Raw genomic sequence first — 16,538 nt, forward strand, 5'->3', positions numbered from 1 at the left:
GTAAATCTGAAATCCTTATAAAAAGTGTAAGATATTGATGACCTCACTGAATCTCGATTTGTGACACTGGTGAAAGGCATTAATGAAGAGACAAATTGGAATATGTATGTAATAAAAAAATAAATAAAAAAAATGAAATTCCAAGTTTTTACTAAAATCATTGTATGTTGAATCATTGTTCACCAGGATTGTAGGAACACTATTAATAAATAATGTTGTAAAACTATTTATTTGTGCATCCATATTCATTCTAAATATTATAGATGATAAAAATTATAGAAATAATATTCCAATATGATGAATATAAAGACAAAATTAGTTATATATTCATTAATGTTTCATTTTTATTTCAAGGTCTTGAAATAAAGATGAAACTTGATGAATATATAAATAATTTGGTTTCTCTTATTTTCACACACATATAAGTGCAGGCGTGTGTGTGTGTGTGTGTGTGTGTTTGTGAAAAAACATGGCTAAAGCCCCAAACCATTTCTACCGTTGACTGACCTTTAACCATTGCCCGTTCACCAGTTGGCATGAGCATCACAGATTCTCCATTTTGGATGGCGCCGGCACAGATCTTTCCAGACACACAAAAACCACTGCCCAAACCTTTGAAAATGTCAGAAATGCACATTCGGAATGGGGAGTCTACAGGACGGTCAAGACTACGGAACTTGTCTGAAAATGAAAAGAAAAGATGTACATAAAACAATGGAACAAAACATTATTTGGTTCTATATATATATATATATATATATATATATATATATATATATATATATAGATAGATAGATAGATAAGGCAAAAGCGGCACACATATTTTTGTATATCCAGCAAAGGCTTTTTTTGCCGGAGGTTCTTGGGGGGGGGGGATTACTATGCCTTAGAACTTTTTATATACCCTCTAGATCATAATATTTACAATTTGCGAAGGGATGTCGTCTCTAGATTTATTTTGATCAACTTTTATAAAATTCCGTTCTGTCGCATGTTTGTTTGACTTTTTAGTATAAATAAAGTGAAACTAATTGAAACGAAGTTGGTTTCTTGGCTTTCCTGCCAGGAACTTCCAGAAAGCAATCAGCTTTGATCATTTGATCAATGTGGTGAAAACCCGTCATATCAGACAATTGCTATTCATTTGGACACTCCCCTTTTATGGGGAGCTGGTTTTTCGCTAACATATTGGGGAAACAAAATCAAAAGAACTGCCTCGCAGCCAAAGCTAAGTGCGGGATTTCATTCCTCTATGGCATGATTTTTTACCTCATTAAATTCACGCACCTGTGTGAACTCATTCACTTAACTTTTTAATCATTTAATTTCAACCATTCTCACTTCTCTGCCCTCTTAGCGTCATGGTAAGATGTCAGGCTTTCTTTTTCGCCTCAAGGCTTCGAGTTCAAAACTACCTGTCTACCAAAACTTTTTTTTCTTTCTTTTACACCTCCAAACACCCGGGTAACGCTGGGCACCCCCGCTAGTGTTAAATAAAACTGCTTCCTTTTGATTTCCATTTTCTGTATTGCAGAAGTCTTGCCACTGTATATCAAGGGAAAGTTGATTAATTAATTAATCTTAGGTAATTTCAGGTTAATTTTAAAACTTTACATAAAAAAAACTAGTTTTTATTTTGAAATACTTCTTTTTTGGAATGGTTTTATTTTTAATAAAGTATGTTATAATCAAAATATATATTTATTTAGTCTTTATTTTCAGTTTTTTTTTTTTTTCAAAATATTTTTTAATATTCTGTAATAAAAACATTTTTTTTAGTTTTACACTGAAATGTTTTTTGAAGTTAACATGGAAAATATATTTTTTAATTTATAAATTAAAAAAAAATATTTTATTACAAAATATTTAAAAAAGCATTTCACAATAATGACTATTTTTATGTAAACTTTTAAAATATATTTTTTATAATTTAAAACCATTCTGAAAAGAACCAAAACATTTAGAAGTAAAGACTAAAAAATATATATCTTGATAATAATATATTTTATTAAAAATAAAACAATACTATATTCTATTAAAAATAAAGACATTTTGGAAAAAAAGCTTTCTAAAGACAGTTTTTTATTGTAGAGTTTTAAAATTAAAATATATTTAAACTATATTTTCAAAGTAAAGGTTAGTTTTTTATGTAGAGTTTTAAAATTAAGATGTATTTAAAATATATTTTAAAAGTAAATACTAGTTTTTATGTAGTTTTAAAATTAAGATGTATTTAAAATATATTTTAAAAGTAAATACTAGTTTTTATGTAATTTTAAAATTAAGATGTATTTAAAATATATTTTAAAAGTAAATACTAGTTTTTATGTAGTTTTAAAATTAAGATGTATTTAAAATATCTATAAAAGTGAAATTGTGTGTGTGTGTGTGTGTACATTTCCCTACCAAACTACTCTGTCAATTTTAAATCTACAGACTCGAGAGTTGATGTAAGGGGTATTGAGATTTAGGAAAATCTTTTTAATTTTAATTGGTTTTCGGCCAGAAATTGGCTGTCAAGGGATCAAAGTTCAACAATTTGACCTTTGAAAACTCTACTAAACTCCTCTGTCAATTTTGGGTCTAAACACTTGAAATTTTAGACGTAGGTTACTTGGACATGGATCAAACTTTTTAATTTGACTTGAGCCCAAAACAATAAATGTTAAGGTGTCAGAATTGGGGTCAAAGTTAAAAATATTTTGATTTCTGAGGTCTCTACTAAATTACTCAGCCAATTTTTGGTCTAAACATTTGAAATTTTACATAAAGTGTATTCAGACATAGGGCAAGCGTTTTAATTTGTTTTGGGGTGAGAATTTCGCTGCCAAGAGGTCAAAGTTGAAAGAGTTAACCTTTGCAGACTCTACTAAACTTCTCCGTCAATTTTCGGTCTAAACATTTGAAATTTTAGATGCAAGTTACTTGGATATGAGTCAAATTTTAAATATATATATATATATATATATATATATATATATATATATATATATATATATATATATATATATACATACATATGCACATAAAGTTATGAACACTACATAGGGCTTGAGCAAAGCCGGGCTGAACTGCTAGTTTAAAATATATTTTAAAAGTAAAGACTACATTTTTATGTAGAGTTTTAAAATTATATTTAAAATATCTTTTCAAAGTAAAGACTAGTTTTTATGTAGTTTTAAAATTAAAATATATTTAAAATATACTTTAAAAGTAACGACTAGGTTTTTATGTGAAGTTTTAAAATTAAAATAATGGAATTACAGAAATACCAATTAGAAGGGACTTTTCCATGGTATACACCAACAAAATTTCTATTAAAAAGAAAGCAGAAGTTAAAAAGAAACAGTTTTGTTAGATATAAACCATTATTTTTATATGACCCTCCCCACCCTAGACGGTGATAATTTTTATTCTTGTATAGCAGATAAATTTTTAACGATATTTAAAATATTCTTACTACAAAACAAGAACCATAAAATGTGAGATTGATAAAAACTTGTTTTAAGAAAAGAAAAACAAAGATTTTCTATAATAGCTGTTCATATCAGTCAAGGATATGTTCTTGACAATCAATCTCACAGAGCACAGTCCATAGAAATACAATAAAAAAAATTGTACTGTAAATTTACTGAGTGTATATATATATATGCTTATTTATTTCATAAAAATGTGCATTCTATAATGTTTATGTATATTTATTACTTTTTTTGCAATTGTTTTAATAACAAAGTTGTTTTTTATTTTTTAACACACACAAACACATGCATGCACGGACTATAATAAGAACCATCAGCAATGCATGTTTTTTTTTGCTTATGTTCTCTATATTTGTGGATACACAATAGTTTGAGACTTGTTAATGTTTATAGCAAATACCCAGTGAATTGTGAAGTGCAACACACACTGCAGGAAATGAATTTATGTCTTTTAGTGACGCCATATTGTAATTTTAGTAACCGTTCGTTTATGAAGCATAGAATTGGATTTTGGAATATGAGAATTATCAGAGCTCAGCTAATCAGAATGGACCGAGTTTGGTGAGGGAGCCGTTATTATTTATGACTCATAAACTGTGGAGATTATGTTAGGTCTATGTTTTTAATAGCAAGTTACGGACGGTGAAGGTCCTGGATATGACCTTAAACTATATCCGATGGTGAGGTCCCAGTTTGCAGGCTTTGGAGAGTGTGGAGCCACCCTTTAATTGCCATTGCTCCCAGGTCCACTCTTACCCAGAGTGGTAGTACCTGTTAGGGTCTCAACTATGGGTTAAATAGAAACAACAAATATATTCTATTAAAAACTTTCTTCAAAATCTTTGGATTTTGCATTAAATAACCTGAAAAGGTTTGATATGCCATAAAACAAAAACAAACAAACAAACGGACGGTGAAATCACAGAATCTGTGGAAAATGTGGAATTTGTTCCGGTGACAACTGGGAATACTGGTAGGACTAAATATGTAGAGGGTAAAATAGCGATTCCTTCCTCTAAAGATGTTGCGATTGTGATGGTGTTGCTTGTAGAATGCAACATAGCATTTTATTATCATGACTGAATGTGTATAAAATGGTGTTCGAAAGCTACATAAGATAGTGACTATTAGCCTAGATGTATTGAATTCGTATGTGGCCTCTGTTCTTGCAAACCTATGATATTTTGGTCCAGAGGGGAATTTCTGCAGTTATTTTATTATATAGGAGATAAAAAGACATCTCGGGTGGTCAGACTCGAACCAGAGATATTTTGAATTTTACATGCTCCTCTCTCTTCCTTTGGTCAGGCATCTATCACCTGCAACGTCTGACAGTCGCATGCACTACTAAAACATGCAATCCAGCACATGTTTACAAATTAATTAACTGCTATTCTGATCTATCCTATTTTGTCACTAAATTGGACTCTTCCCGACACTAGGAATAGCGATAATTGTGCTAACAGTCATTATGACCAATTTAGAATCAATCTCTGAGAAACCATTATTTACGTACTTTCTGTAAATTCTACCTCCTTGTTGTCTTGTTTCTTTTTGGCCCTTTAAGGATACAATATTAATCAAATCAAAGAATTTCACCAACAAACGGTATCAAAAAAAAAGGAAAGAAAAACTGTTTCCGTTACCAATCTGTTCGACTAAACAACTGCCTTTGTACCACTTGATGAGTTCGGGTTGGGAAATCGATTTTGTCAGGTTTTCACCCTCAAGCCCACTGCAAGGTACAAAGTTGACATCACCATCACGGTAGCCAGCCTGTTTTAAAAAGGTGCCAAGTTTTTTCACAATCTCATCATATCGATCCTGAGACCAGTCAACCGTATCCATTTTATTCACAGCAACAATCAACTGGGACACTCCTGCAAAAAATGTAGGATGGAGAGGTTTGGTTTTCAACAAAATGAATTTAAAAAAAAAAAAAAAAAAGAAACTTTTTTTTTAACTCATTAAAAGAATTGGTAAAGCTCTTGGAAGCATAATCATTAAAATTGAAACATTTAAAAACTGAATAAACAAACTTTTTTGAAAACATGTTAAAATACAAATCTAATTTATAAAACTCACTATGTCTGTCTCCATATTTTCAAACTATCTCTTCTAAAACTAAAAGTAGCAGAGCAGCGATAGGGGCTTCAAATGATTGGATTTTTTATGGACCATTCTTGTTGAGGCCCCAGTTTGCAGGCTTTGGAGAGTGTGGAGCCACCCTTTAATTGCCATTGCTCCCAGGTCCACTCTTACCCGGAGTGGTAGTACCTGTTAGGGTCCCAACTATGGGTTAAATAGAAACAACAAATATATTCATTAGTCATTAATTCATAAGTCTATCATAGGTTGAAGGGTAAGACAATTTTATTTTATTTTTTAATTGTGTTTTTTTTTTTTTTTTTTAAATCCTTTTCCACCCAAAACTAGGTATATTAAATGTAAGGGGCTACTATTTGAGATCATGTCTAAAAGAGGGACTGTAGGGAGATGTTTGTTCAAATTACATTTAAACTTCTGCACATCAGTACCGTGATACTATTGAGTGAAAGAGAAAAAGAACAAAAGAAAAAGGAAATGGGTTTATCGGCAGAACAATAAAGTTATTCATAAAGACACACACAAGCAAGCTGACATGGGATTGTTGATCAAAGAGTTGCAGTGAATGAAAACAAAAGGAACGTTCCAAAAGAAATGCCTCCTGTTTTTTTTATTTTGCCTGAACAAATCAGAAAGAATCACAAATTGCATTATGATAGCTAAACTTATACATTCATGAACTGAAACTTTCATCTCGCTATTGCAGATATTGACGGTGTGAGACTCTAAGGAAGCAATAACTGTCATGGACGTGTGTCAGAAGCAGAAATGTGTCATTGAATTCCTGGCAAAAGTGCATTGAGAATGGCGGTGACTATGCAGAAAAAAAATTCTGGAGCACAAAAGGTCGTTCGTTTTGATGGTATCACTCCAATGTTTGTAGCTCTTCAACGTTTTGAGTAAAAAAAAAAAAAGAGAGAGGCTTTACTTTTGGAATGACCTTTGTATGACAAAGCTTATTCATTCATTGCTGGCAAAAATGCATTGATAATGGCGGTGATTATGTTAGCCTGGAACAACGTGTGATATAATCATGACAGGTCAGTACACACATGCATTTTCACAGTTGAAGGCATGCGTTGCATGAAGAATAATAATATGAAAATAATACAATGGATGTGTAGTGTATCTTAAAGGCAGGCCCAGTTCTGATGACCTCAGAGGAAAATTAAATCTAAACAGTATAGGGCGATGTGTGCAAAACAGCAGACTTTTATGGTATGGTCATATTTTAATAATTTTGAAGAGTTCTTGGGTTAATAGATATAAAACAGTTAAGGTAGCAGGGTCAGTTCACAGGAAAATAACAAGGAAACCCTGGTTAGAAGTGATAAGAATGAACTTGAGAGAAAGAGAAATAAAAAAAGCCCTGACCAGAGATAGGTTAGATTGAAAGTCAATTTCTGAAAGCCATCCGACACATGCCATCATGTAAAACATCATTTTCAGAATAAATGAAAGCATCTTTTCTTTTTTTTTTTTTACTAAGAATACACCACATATAAAGACCAAAAGACACTCAAGGATAAGGATTAATGAGATTGGTTGATTATCAGCTGAATAATGAAGGATATTATGAAAGAGTTGAAAATAATGAACGGGTACTTGTCCAGAACTAAGATATCAACCCTCCAAGACTTTACCTTCTTGTTTTTTGTTATTTTAATTTATTTTTAATAACCACTTATTAAGGCCCAAAGTCCACTCAAAGATAAGAGTTAATAAGTGTCAGGTGACAAAACAAAACTATCATATTCCAAAAATCATGTCAATCAATCATGAGTTTTATTTTAAATAAGAAAATCAAATTTTATACGTAACAGAAAAGCACACATCGCCCTATACTGTTCAGATTTAATTTTCCTCTGAGGTCATCAGAACTGGGCCTGCCTTTAAGATACACTACTCATCCATTGTACTATTTTCATATTATTATTCTTCATGCAACGCATGCCTTCAACTGTGAAAATACATGTGTGTACTGACCTGTCATGATTATATCACACGTTGTTCCAGGCTAACATAATTTTGAAAACAATCTAAGAAAAAAAGCAAAGGGAGATAACTTAATTCAAACTTGCACGATTTACGTTGCAATGTCTACGAATTCCCAGTAATCGCTTAAAAAGTATTTTCTTTATAAAAATAAAACTAATTGATTAATTTACAAGATTTTTGGAATATATTTTTGTTTCGTCAGGGGTACGTATAGTGTACAGATTTTTCTTCATTTTATTTTGGCGTTTTTATTATAAAAGAAATTCAGGACAGGAACCATTTATACATATTATAGTACCTATTTACTATGCCTCCCCACGGGACAGAGTTGGACACCAGGGTCGTTTTTTAACGTGGAGAAAAGGTACAAAAATAAAAATTGTCTCAGTCGTGAAGGATTTCTCCTCCACCGAAAGAGAACAAGAAATAGAAGTGCAGCATCTGAAGAACAGATACTACACTTTGATCTTGTCCCGAAGGCCAAGTAAACATATTATAGTAGATTTAATAAAGCGATAAGAACAAAAAAAAAATCCGACTTCTAGAACTTACCTAAAGATCTGGCAAGGAGTGCATGTTCACGCGTTTGTCCGCCTGACAAAAATCCTGTTTCGAATTCACCCCGCGTTCCGTTGACAACCAAAATAGCTACATCTGCTTGTGCTGCACCTAGAATGGAGGAAAAGAAAGAAAGAAAACTGAGGTAGTAAAATCAAGCAAAATAAAAAGGAAAATCAAGAAACATAAATTATGAGTGCTTCTGCAGTATAATAAGAGTTCAAATAAGTGGGTTATAGTCATCTGATATACTTCCTAATTTTCTACGAAACGCTACCAGAAGCGGTGACAAGAAAAATCGGTTCCTTTACTTTTCTTGTTCCTTAGTATTTATATTGTGAAGTCATTTATTGAATTAAAATAGAAGAAAAGTATACAAGAAAAATTAACAAAATTATGCAGATAAAAATGGCAAAATATATAAGCAAAACACCAGATGAAAAGGCCACGAAAATTTTCTCACTTGTGCACTTGGCAGACCCAATAAGCCTGATGGGAAGAGATAACTTAAGGTATGCATTAAATTTTGTTGATGATTATTCAGGTTTAATTATGGTTTATTTCTTAAAAAAACAAATAGAAATATTTAACACACCCTGTTTTTTGATATAATGAAAAGTCCTTTCTGATTCGATTTGGTTTGATAAAAAAAAAAAAATGAACAAAGAAATCAAATAAATAACATTTTTTTTGTGGTTTCAACTTCTCATTTTGGGTTTCTGAAAATAGATTTATTCATGATTAAATTCCAAAAAAGTTTAAGAAGTCTGGCCTTCTTCGTTCCCTTATCAGGTATCAATGTGTCTGGTTAATATTTAGTCAGTAGTTTTACTGCAATTGTCATCAGTATTAATATTTTCGTTGTGATTGATGAAAATATTAGGTGATATTTCCTCATGTTTTTCGTCCAGTGGTTCGTCACTTTTAAAATTCAATATATTTATTTAATTTTACGCATCTAATATTTTTTTATGGCATTTTAGCACAGAAAGTAGATTAAATATGCCGGACTGCTTTATCGTAACCTATGAAAATACCTTTTTCGCTTTTAATATTTAGTTTACAGGTATATTTTATGAATGCAGAGCAATTTGAACCAAATATGTATTTGGTTCAATTTGGGTTTTACACTGCAAAACACTTCATACAGGGGGTTGCCCAATCTTATATTGAACAATCTATTTCTAATATATGCCACCTCCATTAAAGCATACATCCATAAACTATGGGCAAATTTCAATTCGATAAGTAGACATCTTGCCAGCTTGAAAAGGGTCTGCCATGCTCTTTCAGCGGTGCCATTTTGAAATGAGGAATACAGCGCTGATTTCTCATGTTTAATGCAATGGTTAATTAATAGAAGTCCAAAGTCATGATTATGTTCTAAGTGGCTATATACCTTGTTTGAGGGTAAAAAAAAAAACTGTTTTCCAAAAGTTAAAATTCTAAAAAAATTTTATATATTTCAAAACAAACTTATTTAAAATTGTCATATTTCATGCATCAATCTTAAAATCTATTTATTTTATTCCTGTCAAAGAGCCACATTATTGAGTCTGCTTGAAATATTAAAACTTACCAGTAATCATATTTGGTATAAAGTCTTTATGGCCGGGTGCATCAAGCAGAGTCACCGATTTGTGAGCCGTTTCAAATTTTGTTTGTGCAACATCCATTGTAACGCCTCGACTCCTAAAAGACAGCAAAAATTAATATCTATATTTTTAAATCATATTAAAAGACAACAAAAATTAATATCTATATTTTCAAATCATATTAAAAGACAAAAATAAGTTTTTAATTAATATTTATATTTTCAAATCATATTAAAAGACAAAAATAAGTTTTTAGATAATTTGTTCGCATTTTGAATGTTATTCTCATATTTCTGCTCATGTAACCTCTGACCTTTTTTCGGGTGCATCTGCTCAAAACTCAGGAATCTTTACAGAATTTCAAACTAAACCATTTCTTTAATCCACAGGGATAGTTTGCAACCGTTTTGTCAGCCATGACCAAGTAGAAATCTTGAATAATTTCTAATTGCATTCTTGGTACTGCATTTTTAGTATAATAATATAAGAACTCAATTCCAGAACTAAGGTATATTTTATCATGTATTTTGTATTATTAAAATATACAAGAAAAGGTATTGCGTAAACAAACGTTGATTAACTCATATTTAGTATAATAATAGATGAAATAATGCATGTTTATCTTATGTCAATGCAAAAAAGGACTGATTAGATTTCTAACAAACTTTGCATGCAAGAAATGTGTCTTATTGGCAGTTGTTCATGGATTTAATATCATTTGGGTTATTCTGAATACTATTTCTTTCTTGAATGTTATTTTCACAATGTTTTGGCCAATGTAACCTCTGACCTTCTTCAGGTATGTGTCTTGCTGAAGTCGAAAATCTTTACAGAATTTAAACAGAACCCTTTATTTAATCCACAGAGGTAGTTTGCAATCGTTTTGTCAGCCATGACCAGATAGAAGAAATTTATATTATATATATATATATATATATATATATATATATATTATATTTAAACAGACAGGTGAGATCTATGTATAGATCTCACCTGTCTGTTTAAATATATGTATGTATGTTTGTATGCCTGCCTAAAACTTTCGACAGAGGTGACAAATTTTCACGAGATTGGTATCATTTTGAAGCTCGACCCTTTGGATGACAAATATAAAAAAAAATTGGCTAAAATTATTAATTCCTTCACCCTCAAATGGGCAGTTTTCTACAAGGAGGGTGGATTTTTTTTTTTTCGTCACCATTTTTGCAAGTCATTGTATCGGTTGGAACGACTTTATTAATTTCAACGTTCCGAACGCGTCATGGAGTAGGGGTAAGACGTCAGATTTTCTTTCACTTTCTTTTCCGCCTTCGCGTCATGGGTTCGAGTCCGCCTGCTTACTACCACTTTTTTTTTTTTTTTGCTCAACACACACCTCCAAACACCCAGGCAATGCCGGGCACCCAGGCTAGTCTTAAATAAACCCTAACTGCTTTTTCAGTATCGCCCATACTGAGAATTGAACCTACAATATCCAGAATACTTAGTGTGGATTAAATATTAAATAAAAAGTTCTATTGAAAAATTTCTGTATGTATTGCAGATTTCAACATAAAGATTTTTGACAAGACGCTCATGAAGAAGGTCAGAGGTTACATTGGCCAAAACATTGTGAGGACATTTAAGATGGGCACAGTAGTCTAAATAAATTGACTACAAAATAAAAACAGTTACAAAGTTAATGTTTACAGAACTTCATTTCAAACTAAAAGAACACTTATCTGTCTTCTTTTTAAATCGGTTATCTTTTAAACCAACACATTTCAGGTGAAAACATAATTACATACTTTCGTGTCATGTTGAAATTAGTATGAATTCAAAGAATTACGAAAAATGATCCTAGATGTAATTTTAACAAAAAATCTTCGACAATTATGTTGTGAAATTGTGTTTAAAAGTGGTGGACCCTTAAGTTCATTCCAGTCAAGGGAGATAAATAAGTTTGTTATACTGAATTGGTTGCACAACTTTTCCACATTAAAACATATAAAACTCAATAATTAGATGAATTCTATACTTAATTGTAATTATTTTACGACTGGATCATTTTTCATCATTTTTAGAATTTATACTAATTTCAACACGACACATAAGTACACAATAATGTTTTCACCTGAAATGTGTTAGTTGAAAAGATCAATGATTTACACAAGCGCTGATTTTTCCAACAAATTTTTGTTATTTAATATTTTTGAAAAGATCCTCAGATTATTATAAATTAAAAAAAAAATTTTTTTCTAAAAGTTGGTTCAATTTTTTCTTCTAATTTGAAAGTTTAAGTAAATTATTTACACCTCCAAACCATACAGATATCATCTACACCCTGATTACGTATTTAACTTGACCGTTTTGATGATGAAACTAAATCCACACTCGATAAATCTAGGACGTTTCCGTTACAAAGATCTCATAAAAAAATCAACCACCTTGGTGTACGCCTACCTTTCTTCTTCAGTTTCATCAAGAACCCAAGCATAAGCAAATGATCCTTTGCCGACTTTCTTCGATTCTTGCTCGTATTTATGCATAGCCCGTTTATTTACACTGCCTAATTGGTAGAGAAGATGACCCATCAACGTACTTTTGCCAGCATCGACATGACCTATAAAAACAAAGAATGCACAGATTATAAATAATTATTGTTTCATACCTACAGACTACAATGTTTCATGCTTTCTCAATCATCAGTGCAGGAAGTGACAATTGCCGCTGGTCAAAGGATTCGAACCCTGCCAGGAAGCCACCTGTGACTTCATTAGCAAGGAACATTACCGCTGGGCCACAGTCAACCGCTACAAGAATCAAGGGAAATTTTAAATTTATAAAGCCAAATACAGGCATTATGTTATTAAGATTATCTATAGTGATCATGCAACCAGAAATTGCAATCTCATACAAGACCAATCGACTGCCTTTTATTTCCCAGACAGTGCTCAACTTTTAAGAACTTATTTCTTAAAGGGGCAAAATAGTTCTATATTATAAATAATTTATTTTTACAAAAAAGAGAAAACTGTCATATTTAATCAAACATATATATATATATATATATATATATATAGTAATTTATAAAATATATATGGCGATTAAGCTACACTGAATATTCCGCGTTTCATCCACTCTAGGACTCCTCAGGCTTATGAGTGGATGAAATGCGGAATATTCAGTGTAGCTTAATCGCCATATATATTTTATAAATTACTAACTAGCTCTACCTACGTATTGAGCACTTTTGAAGTAAATACTTCAAGTTTACGCATAAATCTATACTTTCGTATATTAATTTTATATGAGTAAATTAAGTAGTTATATGCTATCCAAGCATGTCTGATTAAATATGACAGTTTTCTCTTTTTTTGAATTTTCTATTAATTTTCTCAAATAGTATTTTGGAAGAGGCTTTGCTTGTTTGATTTTACATTTTTTTCCAGAAGGATAAAGAAAGAGTGTGGTTGAGTCTATTATTTTTTTTATTGTTATTATTATATATTAGTTTTATTTTATTATTTATTTACGTTCTTTTTTTTTTTTTTTTTATATATACTACTCCTGGTGACGATCAGAAGATCAAAAGTGCTTGAAAAACGACTGAGACAAAATCACTCAGTGTCACAATATACAATTTACCAGCTGAGACCAAGAGCATTTACTGCCATGTCAAGAAAATCACCAGTGAAGAAAAAACAAAAGAGAAAATTGTTATATAAGTGTGATAATTATGGATATAACAATCAATTGTAATAATAAAAAAAAAAAATTGTTTATATATTCATCAAGTTTCATTATTTCAAAACTTTTTCAAAATGACTGCTCTCAAGAAAAAGAATGAAGTCAATTGCAAATAATATCCTGACTACTGACGTTAAAAGAAATTATATATTTTTTGAAATAAAAATTATATAATACTGACCAACTTCAACGATGGAATTTATTCTGAAAAATTTTAGATTAAAAAATAAAATTATTTTAAATAAAAAAAATCTAGCATTGAAAAAGATTTCTATTTTTTTATTTTATTATAGAAATCAGCAATTGAAAATGTGTGTTGAGTCTATGAATTTTTTTTTTTTTTTTTGCGTGAAACATTATCTATATAAAGAGATAGTAATGGTAGATGCCAGAACCTGAATTAAATTAAAAAGTTTGATCCATGTTCAAGTAACCTACATCTAAAATTTCAAGTGTTTAGATCCAAAATCGGCAGACGAGTTTGGTAGAGTTTTCAAAGGCCAAATCGTTGAACTTTGACCCCTTGACAGCCAAATTTCTGGCCAAAAACCGATAATGATTTTCTTAAATCTCAATACCCCTTATGTCAAATCTCGAGCCTGTAGACAGAAAATTGACAGAGTAGTTTGGTAGGGAAATGTAGACACACAGACAATTTCACTTTTATAGTTATATAGATATAGAAAGAGAGAGAAATGTTAGATGTCAGAATCTGAATACAACAAATTATTTATATAGCTAACACTTATGAAGGAGGAGTATATGAATTAAGAAACAGTCATCCAGGATACTGCAAATATAAAATCAACTCAATAGGGAAAGATTTAGTCCTTTAGAGCTATGGAAGTATATGTTGAGTTATTATTAAATGATCATCGTTTAAGTTTTTTCAGTTATCCATAGATTCGATGCTGAACCTAAATATCCTCAATGCTGTTATTGTTATCTTAGTGTCTGTCATTCGATTGAAAGATATGTTAGTCTATTTTTTTGCAAGTTTGTCATTCTGTTGGTAGATATGTTTGTCTATTTATTTTTTTTGCAAATATGTTATTCGATTGAAAGATATGTTAGTCTATTTTTTTGCAAGTTTGTCATTCTGTTGTACATATTTTTGGGACATTTTTTTTTGCAAATATGTCATTCGATTGAAAGATATGTTAGTCGATTTTTTGCAAGTTTGTCATTCTGTTGGTAGATATGTTTGTACATTTTTTTTGCAAATATGTCATTTGATTGAAAGATATGTTAGTCTATCTTTTTGCAAGTTTGTCATTCTGTTGGTAGATATGTTTGTCCATTTTTTTGCAAGTTTGTCATTCTGTTGGTAGATATGTTTGTACATTTTTTTTTTTGCAAATATGTCATTCAATTGAAAGATATGTTTGTTCATTTTTTTTTTTTTTTGCAATGACCAGATGATCATGACTCATGTAGTGAACGCACACAAATGACGGATGCAAAAATCATAATACTTACCAATAACAACTAAATTAATCAACTCTTTACAACCTTCTTGTCTTTTCTCATATTCCTTTTTTAAATCAAGCTTTTCATACTTAGATCTGAAGGAAAAGAAAATACAAATCATAAATACGCATTTGTAGTTCTTACTTTATCAGATTTTATTAACAACGTTAAATATAACAGGAAAAAAAAAACAAGGCCACGACTTCCTCATGTCAAAAAAATTTGAAATTGAGATAAATTTTCAGCGATGGTGCAATATATTTAACAAGAGAAAATGGAGTTAAAAAACAAATAGTTAACAAATAACTGTTACCAAAGGCAATAAGTTACTTTTCTATTAGCTGCTTGATCTTTTTCAGTCTTTAAAAGCACTTTTATTTCAAGTTAAGATTTTATTCAAATATGATATTACAACCAGAATTCAAAATGGCTAACTCGAGTTTCTGAAAAAAAATCACAAAACCGGGATGAGTTTTTCCTTTTTATTATTTTTTTTTTTACTTTCAATTAAGAAAAGAAAAGTAAATTTTATTGCATAACCTAAACACAGATTCCATGAACAAAGCTTCTTTCTTAGAACTGCACGCCTGTGGAACTGTCTTCCGTTTTCCTGCTTCCCAGCTGACTACAATATGGTTGTCTTCAAGTCCAATGTAAACAAGTTCTTGATGAGCCGTTCCCCTTAGGTTAACAAGTTTATTGAATTTCCATTATTAACAATTACTATATTGTCCAACTGACTACTGTACACTCTTAACCCTTATGCTCGATAAGTGGTGATGCCTATGTAAAAAAAAAAAAAAATGTCATATATTTGCTTTTTTCACCCCAAAACATGAAAAACCTGTCAATTCATGTACACCATGCGGAAGGTCTAACGTCAACGATATCATTAAACTGACAGTAAATGAACAGAAAAAGATGTTACAGAAAGCTTCCACATTTTTTTGATGGTTTTATTTGTAAACAAAAGAAAAAAAGAAAAGAAAAAAGAAGAAAAAGAAAAACAAAAAGTAAAGAAAAAAGAAAAAAAGAAAAAAAAGAAAAGAAAAAAGAAAAGAAAAAAAGAAAAGAAAAAAAGAAAAGAAAAAAAGAAAAAAAGAAAAAGAAAAAAAGAAAAAGAAAAAAATAAAAAGAAAAAAAGAAAAGAAAAAAAAGAAAAGGAAAAAAGAAAAAACAAAGAATAAAAAATCATCAACATTCTGATTCACATCTGGCATCAATTGAAATGAATGGCTCTCGTCTTCAGGAGGCCTCAAGTTTTGACAAGCTTCTGGGCTTGACCATTACTCCTGATCTTAAATGGAACACGTACATCAAATCTGTTGCCAGGGCCGCTGGAAAAATGGTGGGATCTTTCTATCGATCCAGTAGATATCTCACTGCTGATGCAATTCTCTATCTATATAAGAGCCAGGTACGTCCAAGGATGGAATACTGTTGCCACATCTGGGCAGGAGCTGCTAGAAAGTACTTAATCTGCCTTGATAGAGTTCAAAATAGACTTCGTAGCCTCGTACGAGATGTCCTTTTCTCTTCCTTGCAACCTCTATCTCACAGAAGAGATGTTGCGAGTTTGTCTCTAATGTATCGTTATTTTCAT

At 30.8% G+C, this 16,538-nt stretch overlaps 1 protein-coding gene across 2 annotated transcripts in view; it reads right to left on the reverse strand.

Moving 5' to 3' along the window:
- The window catches only part of LOC145246062 (HBS1-like protein), a 141,652-nt gene that overhangs the window by 19,401 nt on the left and 105,713 nt on the right, over positions 1–16,538 (reverse strand). For both annotated transcript variants that reach the window (XM_080107904.1, XM_080107905.1), the window contains exons 7-12: positions 14,945–15,030; positions 12,179–12,338; positions 9,721–9,833; positions 8,136–8,252; positions 5,126–5,359; positions 508–681 (exon numbers count right to left, since the gene is read on the reverse strand). In XM_080107904.1, the coding sequence (XP_079964030.1) occupies positions 508–681; positions 5,126–5,359; positions 8,136–8,252; positions 9,721–9,833; positions 12,179–12,338; positions 14,945–15,030 (884 nt within the window). The remainder of the gene's footprint in view (positions 1–507; positions 682–5,125; positions 5,360–8,135; positions 8,253–9,720; positions 9,834–12,178; positions 12,339–14,944; positions 15,031–16,538) is intronic.

The sequence above is a fragment of the Euprymna scolopes genome, chromosome 23, assembly GCF_053919585.1.
Source record: "Euprymna scolopes isolate OS-2025 chromosome 23, ASM5391958v1, whole genome shotgun sequence".
In the NCBI taxonomy this organism is placed as follows: domain Eukaryota; kingdom Metazoa; phylum Mollusca; class Cephalopoda; order Sepiida; family Sepiolidae; genus Euprymna; species Euprymna scolopes.